At 41.5% G+C, this 8,671-nt stretch overlaps 1 protein-coding gene across 1 annotated transcript in view; it reads left to right on the top strand.

The window, feature by feature from the left end:
• Nucleotides 1-701: 701 nt before the first annotated feature.
• The window catches only part of SH3BP5 (SH3 domain binding protein 5), a 1,951,634-nt gene continuing 1,943,664 nt past the window's right edge, over nt 702-8,671 (top strand). The window contains exon 1 of the mRNA XM_044064003.1: nt 702-1,170. Coding sequence (XP_043919938.1) covers nt 1,090-1,170 — 81 coding nt within the window. The 5' untranslated portion in view covers nt 702-1,089. The remainder of the gene's footprint in view (nt 1,171-8,671) is intronic.

Genomic DNA, 8,671 nt, shown 5'->3' with positions numbered 1-8,671 from the left:
TCTAACACACACACACACACACACACACACACACACACACACACACACACACACATACATATTACATATTATATATTACAGGTAAGCAATTTCACATCTGAGGCTGTGAAATGAACATACGAGTCTGTTATGCTTAGCCTTTGTATAGCATGTGCAGAGTGTAAATGCACAGAACGTGCCTTTAACTCGAAACTGAAAAAAATGAAATTCTCAAAACAGATGGCCTTTTTTTGTAGTGTTCGTTTCGCCCATCATTGTACGCAGCTGGAAAGATTTCGGTTTTAATATACAATAATATCCAATGTACTGATTTTTATTTATTTACATTTATTACCTCTCTCAGACTCAGAAGTGAAACTAAAAAGTCCAGAGTCTTGATTTGGGTGCTTTATGTGTATGTAACTTTCATTTTCCTTGCATATATAAGTACGAAAGCATATTGCCTCCGAGTTTAACAACATTATGTAGTACGTATTGTTTCGTTATTAAATACACTTGGGTAGCTGCTGTGAAGATTTTTAAGTTACACATGGTGTTCTTTGCAGTTGTTTACCTATGACTCTTCTAAGCTTAAACAGCCGTCGCGAGCTCATAAACTACTAAATATTCATTCAAACGGCTCTTTAACGAAGTGCTGTGCAGAAAAGGAGGGTGAAGAAAAAATCACTGGTAGTATACTTGACAGCAAAAGGGGCGGGCACCGTAGCGCGGATATCTGGTGGGAGACGCCGTTACATTCCTGCTTGGTTCTGTTGTCTTCTTACTGTCGGCCACCAACCTTTTCATTTTCCATTTCCCTCATTCTATAATCTTTATCAAACCATGTACCACTCACAGGGTGTTGTGTTTTAATCTTGACAAAGAATGACTCCGAGTGGTGGGTTGGCAGTTCATCAACAGCTTCACTCATTGTGCAAGCCTAAATGGTGAAGAAACAAGACGGGGATAATAAACTGAGTCGGAAAACACATATTCCACACAACCAGGAGGTTGCCACTCCTCCCTGACCTATGGTAGAATAACTAGAATAACATATAAGGCATCTGAAGTATTATACCTAGCAGATTATTAGGGTGCATTTGCATTAAAATGGACGGTCTGACTAAAAGGAATCATTCGGAAGAGACCGAACTCCATCCAGAGGAAGAAGAAGTAGACCCACGGATACAGGTAAGAAAAACAAAATTGTTGTTATATAATGTTGGTCATTTTAAGAAGCACACCAGGGAATAATATTGGTTATGTTTAGACTATTAGTCATGTCTACTACGACCCCCTTACGTGTTTTGTTGCGGCATCACAGCGAAATTGAAAACGAAGAAAATCCCGTTATGTGGTGATGTTATTATTTGCCAAACCAGATGTTGTAGTTGTAATTGCTGCAAGGGGCACACTTGGCATTTGTCGCATAGGGTTTCAGGTAGACTCTATCATAGGAACGGTGTCGGTATTCTTCTGCCAAGACTTTATCTGTGTGCGTTTGTCTCTGATAGGAAGTATTTAAAAGAATATTTTGTTGTAGTATCGGCATATGTAAAGGGATCTTTCCTTGTATTATCAGGGAACTGCGCTTTGCAAAATTTATTCTGGGTAAAGGGCCCGTTATAAAATTTTGTCAGATGTACAGATGTAGTTGTTCAAATTCATGAAGTAAACAAAGTAAAAATACATTTTTTGTTGAGCACTTTCAAATGGATATCAAGTTTTCTTAAAACCGGTGATGGTGGTACCCAGGTTTTTACACGATTTTGTTTAAATGTTTCTTCTTTTTGTAAATAACAAACTCAGTACCACGTAAAGTGAAATCTCACGTTTACTCAATTTGCTAGTGGAAGCCACTTAAAATGTTCTTTGTTTGTAACCACGCCGATATACGTCCTGCAGATGTGTTTATTTTTTCATTTATTTTTATTTTGATTAATATATCGTTCATCTAGATGGTAGGTAGCCCATTTTCAGTGGAGGCCTGGGGAGAAGAATTCTTTACTGACAGATAGGCATACATAGGGTGCATGTTACCTAATAAGCTTAGTAAAGAAACATAAAATATTGATACATCAGTCTGCCATTGTTACAGTAATGTTTTGTAGAAATAGATAAAATGATAAAGTTGCCATAATATACACACACACATATATATACACACACACACACATATATATATGTTATCTGCTTTTACTGTACTTGTGTTTCTTCCTACTTTATTTTGCTTTTGCGTCATCTTAAAAGTACTCAGTTGTATTTATTACTGCTTGGTATAACTCATTCTAAGCCTTTTAGTTTAAGCACTTGGGCTTCAGACCAGTTGTTTTACATTAAGAAGGTTTGTGGTCTGCACTGTAGTGGCAGAACAGGTAGCTTACATCCTTCTAAGTTGGGAACTGCTGATTGAGGGCTCAGTGTCTGTTACTCTTAAAGTGTATTAATTCTGATTTAAGCACTTGGGCTTCAGGCCAGTTATTTTACATTAAGAGGGCTCGAGGTCTGCACTCTTGTGGGAGGAGAGGCTGGACTCTGCCCCTCTGAGCTGGGAATTTCTGGTCAAAGGCTTATAGTGCCTGCATATTTGAACTGCTTCTTACTGAAATTGGTACACCTTGTTTGCTGTAGCATAGACTAGATCCAGGCCTGCTGAATCTAGCTTTGTTTGTATAACTTGAGCACTAATCCAGGCATTCTTTAAAGTATTCAATTGTATTTATTAATGCTTGGTAGTAACTTGATTAAAGTGTAGCTATGATTCTAAGTCTTTTGGATTAAGCACTTGGGCTTCAGACCAGTTGTTTTACATTAGGAAGGTTTGTGGCCTGCACTGTGGTGGCAGGACAGGTAGCTTACATCCTTTTAAGTTGGGAACTGCTGATTGAGGGCTCAGTGTCTGTTATTCTAAAAGTGTATTAGTTCTGGTTTAAGCACTTGGGCTTCAGGACAGTTATTTTACATTAAGAAGGTTTGTGGTCTGCACTCTTGTGGGAGGAGAGGCTGGACTCTGCCCTTCTGAGCTGGGAATTTCTGGTTAAAGGCTTATAGTGCCTGCATATTTGAACTGTTTCTTACTGAAATTGGTACACCTTGTTTGCTGTAGCATAAACTAGATCCAGGCCTGCCGAATCTAGCTTTGTTTGTATGCTTGTTGTTTGTTTGCTTGTTATTTCCCTGAAAGGCTAATTCCACCTAAAACACGGCTTTTCAGTGCTTCTGTGGATCCCTAGTGATATCTGCATTGCTTACTGGACTTATTTCCTTGTTTCACTTGAAAGAAAGTTACTGTTTGTTGTTTTTGCATTTAAGTTACCTGTAACACATTGCATTTAAGTTACCTGGCACTTGCTCACTAAAGCAATTATATAAGTCAGCACTAAAAATTAAAAGCACTACACCCTCACAAACTCCCCTTGTGTACCTTGTTCCCCATTGGCCCTTTTTTCAATTATAAAGGAATTCCCAATACTATTCTAGCATGTCCAAAGGTCAGTTGTCAATCTCCTCTCCGGTTCAGCTGGTGAATCTGGGAATCTTGAGGCAATGTTACAACTGCCTCATGTACACAGACAACCCTCTCCTCCTCCCAACAAATTCCAACACATGTGAGAGATGCAACCATATAGCCAAACTGGAGGCTAAGCTCTCTCAACTCAGTACTGGCGTAACCAGTCAGGAGGAGAAGGAAACTACACTCACTACAATTCCAGTCTCACATAGACCTACCACGACAGCAAACCAAACACATAAACACACAAAAACATACTCGGAGGCTCTAAATAAAAATTTGCCTAAGCAGCAGAGACCTCCAAAGCAGACACCCAAGCAACTGCTACCCCAAAACAAAACACGTGCAACACATAGCTCACAAAGCCAGTGTGCCGAACAGTCAAAGCCCTTAAGGCTAAACAACACACCTGATACACTTGTAATAGGTGACTCTATCGTCAGGCATACTGACATCCCGCTCACCAGGCTGAACAAGGAGAAGGTCACGGTTAGCTGCCTGTCGGGCACTAGGATCCGCCACATAACACAAGCACTCAGGTCACTCTAAGACAAGTACAAATATGACTCAGTCATTGTCCATGCTGGTGTGAATGACCTGAGACGTACCTCCCTGGACTACATGAAAAGAGACATAGAGGAGCTCTCTGAGCATGTAGCCCAGGCCGGTATGACCCTGACCTTGAGTAGCATCTTACCCTCACCAAGAATGATGCCACAATATGAAGACAAGATGATCAATTTCAACAATTGGCTTAAGTATTGGTGTCATTCAAAGGGGATCCAATGCCTGTCAGCCTGGGATGACATGCTCGACAAGCCATGATGCTTCGCTAGGGACGGCTTACACCTGTCACCCCTGGGCTTTCGGATATTGGCAAAGGCTCTTGCTACCCCCATAGTGCCTTTTTTAGGCAAGGCTCAAAAGATAAACCCACCTCCATAGGTATCACAAGGGATAAGAAACTAAGAGTAATGCTACTCAACGCCAGAAGTCTAAACCTCAAGATGCATGCACTCGAAACTCTCATTAGCATGGAGAACATCGATATCTGTGCAGTAACAGAAACCTGGTTCAAGGCTCCCGAGAGCACCCCAGCACTACCAGGTTATACCTCATACCATGCTTTTCGGCCCCAAAACTTGGACCGAACCACAAAAGGAGGGGGAGTATCAATGTTCGTCAAAGATACCCACACCTCCAGGTTGGTGGCACAGCACGAAGCATCAGAGACTATCCATGTGCAACTAACAGTGGGTAAAACTGCCTTCCAGTTTATAGCCTGTTACAAACCACCCTCCCAAACCCAGAAACCCCACTCGGCCTTCCTGAGAACACTGGAAAATATGAAGGTCTCTCCAAACACCATTATATTGGGTGACTTCAACTACCCAAACATAGACTGGGAGCATTACTCTAGCTCCAACACCCTAGCCCAAAGGTTCCTAGAATTTATAAACTCAAATGCTATGGAACAACTTGTTACCACTCCCACAAGAGGGGAAAACATACAGGACCTGATCATCACCAACATGGGGACTCTATACTCCAGACCAGAAGTGTATCCCTCACTGGTAAGATCAAACCATAAACTAATCCCACTGGTTATTCACATCCCGACCCCACCCCCTGCCCAGAAAACCACAGTGAAAAACTTCTCTAAAGCAAATTTCACACTCCTCAAAATGAAGGTGGAATCCTTCAAAGCCCCCGGGCCTGTGGAAAATATGGCCCAGACCGCAGAATCCTTTATAAATGCATTCTATGAACACCTTCAGGAATGCATGGATCATGCAATCCCAAATAAAACCAAGACCCAATCCTCCAAAGGCAGACGTCCTGTCTGGTGGACCCCAGCCATAAACAAACTATACAATAGAAGGAGGAAGCTACTACATGATAGAGCAAAATCCCAAAAAGGGAAGGCATCTCTGATCAGTATTAGCAAAAACTACGGGCACTCATAAAATCGTCTAAGGCCAGCTTCGAGAGAAAAATTGCACAGGACACTAAGGATAATCACAAGGCTTTCTTTAGTTATGTTAGGAACCTGGGTGGGAATTCCCAGATATGCTCAGAATTAGTCCAAAATGACAAAAAATACAGCGAACGCACAGACATTGCCAACATCCTAGATGACAGGTTCAGTGCAAACTTCTGCCCCCCCCCCACCAAAAGGGCAAATATCTATCCCAGCAGAGTGCTGCCCCCCTGACATCTCAGATGCTCAGTTAAGAGCTGCCCTCTCCAAAGCAAAAAACACAGCATCAATGGGACCAGACGGTGTCCCGGGCTGCGTCCTACATGAACTCCAAGAAGAGCTAAACCCAAACATAAAACTACTGTTCAATCTCAGCCTTACTACAGGATATGTACCCAAAGAGTGGCGTACAGCAACAGTGGTCCCTCTCCACAAAGGTGGTGCCTCAACGGATCCTGGAAACTATCGCCCCATAAGCCTGACTAGCTTGGTCTGCAAAGCTATGGAAAGGATCATCATGGACCTCATAAATAAAGATATTGGGGACCTACAGACACTGGATCCTATCCAGTTTGGCTTTGTTAAGGGCAGATCCTGCCTCTTAAACCTGGTAGATTTCTTTGAAACAGTCACCAAGGCCATTGACGAGGGGAAGGTGGTCCATACAGCCTACCTGGACCTCGCAAAAGCCTTCGATACAATACCCCACTCGGGCATTATAGATAAGTTCACCAGCTTAAATATAGTCCCCTATGTCACTAGATGGGTTGCAAACTGGATCAAGGACAGAACCCACATGGTTTGGTTAGAATTGCTGGAGCCATGTCAGACTCCAAACCAGTTACAAGTGGCATCCCACAAGGCTCAGTCCTGGGACCTCTCTTGTTCGGTATATATTTCTCAGAGGTACAGGCCAACACGGAAGGACTGTGGCTGACCAAGTTCGCAGATGACTGCAAACTGGACGCCATAATCGACTCTCCAGCCGACACAAGCATCCTCCAAAAGGGCCTCATAGAAACAGACAACTGGTGACAGAGCCATGGCCTCAAGCTAAATGTCAAAATGTGTATAGTCATCCCCTTTGGCAAAAACAAAGTGCCCACAAATTACCACTTAGGTGGTAATCCATTAAGTACAGAAGAAGTAATTAGGGACCTGGGGACCCAAGTTGATAGCAATCTCTCATTTGACAACCACGTGGCCAAAGTGGTTAGAAAAACATTTTATATAGCCCACCTAATCATGAAGGGATTCACATCTAGATCAGGGGAGGTCATCGTGCCTCTTTACTCATCCCTCATCAGGCCCATAATTGAGTACAGTGCCCCTTTTGGGATGTACCTTACCAGACACCTGCAGCAACTGGAAAGACCCCAAAAGTACCTCACCAAGAGGATCAACGGGCTCAAACAGATGCCATATGCTGCCCGGTTAAAGAAACTCCAGCTCTACTCAGTGGCATACCACCTGCTCATTGGCGATCTGTGCCTGATGTATAAAGCCGTGTCCAACCCGGAATTAATGGACATGCTGCACCTCAGAAAATCCAAATCCCATCGAGCTACGCGCTCGAGAGACTTGAACCTCAGCACTGAAATAAATAAGACATGCTGGAGGGACAGATTCATAACCTAGAGTCTCGCTTCACTCTGGAATAAAATCCCAGTCCAGGTTAGGCAGAGTCCCTCACTGACTCTCTTCAAGAGGAATCTTGATGAGTGGATGCGAGATCGTAGGTTTACCCCGGTTATCACTTCTGTGTCACTGTTAGACAGAGGCACAGTATACTAACCTCAAAAAAGGGCATAGCAAAATTAATTTAAAATGGGTGGCGAAAGCCAAACACACTCTGGCTAGGCTTATAAATGCCCTAGGGCAGATAGCCTAGTAAGAACCTATGAACCTATATATATATATATATATATATATATACATGCCTTTCTTTAAGGAATATAACACTCAGACCCTAACATTTCTTTTACTTCTGTAATACGTTGGCGATATAAAAATAAAGTCTGGTCCTTACCCCCCTCAAAGTAAAACACTATTTTATCCCACACATATTAAAAATGTATCAATGAGATAACATGTAAATGAAGTGTATGTAATAGAACTGCATATTTACAAACAGTAGATACGACAATACAAATCAGATGTACTAGCGATGTTTGTAATGTGGTTAAAACCAGGTATTCCAGACTTGGAACCTATTACACTTGAGTCATATCTTAGAAATAATTTCTCTGAGTTAGTTTTGTTTGGAGACTTTACATACTCTGGTTTCAACAATTTTATTCCCAATCATTCTACACGAGGACTACACTATTCATAACTTATTTATTACTTTACCAGAACTAACCCAAAATCAACACTTGGGCACATCGTTGGCTGGATTTTAACAAAGTACCCTATACACTACATTCTACCTAATGATCTCAGTAATCATTTCACTATCTTCATAACCTGGAGAAATAATCCCCTACATCATCACCTAAAACTATAGTCATCAGAAACTATAGCATGTCACCGCTTTAACAGGTCTTTCTTGACCTGTCAGCCATCAAGATGGTGGATGCACAGCTGCAAGAGTCTACACTGATCTTGCTTTTGCCTTTATTTTAACCATGCACTTAAAGCAACCCTAGAAAAATACATTGCTCCTTGAATTTTCAGAATAAAAGAAAAAAAAAATCTCTGTCTCTTCTGGTTAAATAAATCAATCAAATGCCTTATGAAAACAAACAAACAAACATGTTCTGAAAGTCATATGGGATGGCTAACAATTCACTTTTATTATTTTATTATAAAGAACTTAGGAACAGTTGTCCACAACAAGTGTGTCTACTTGAACAAAGATATTGCAGAAAAGGGCTGGAATTAACCATTAATCTTTTTGGAATGCCATCAAAAACTGATGGGAAGCAGAAATACTACTGACTCTACCCCTCTAATGATTAAGAGATTGCCAGTGAATTCTGTAAATCATGTAATTTCAGTCATTGACAAGATCTCAGCTACAGGTGACAATATTTTACCTCCTCTGCCCATGAATACAGTTCTGCTACATCTCATTTCTCTATCAGACCAGTTGTAGTGGAGTAGAGTAAGAAATTACTGAAAATGGCAAAGTCACATAGACCTCCAGTCACTGAATATCCATCTGTAGTGTCTATATTCTTAATAGTTGTTGACAGTAG

The sequence above is a fragment of the Protopterus annectens genome, chromosome 2.part2, assembly GCF_019279795.1.
Source record: "Protopterus annectens isolate FY-2018-M chromosome 2.part2, PAN1.0, whole genome shotgun sequence".
Taxonomy (NCBI): domain Eukaryota; kingdom Metazoa; phylum Chordata; order Ceratodontiformes; family Protopteridae; genus Protopterus; species Protopterus annectens.
Note: the sequence above shows the minus strand (reverse complement) of the source record. Positions and strands in the feature narration are given on the sequence as shown.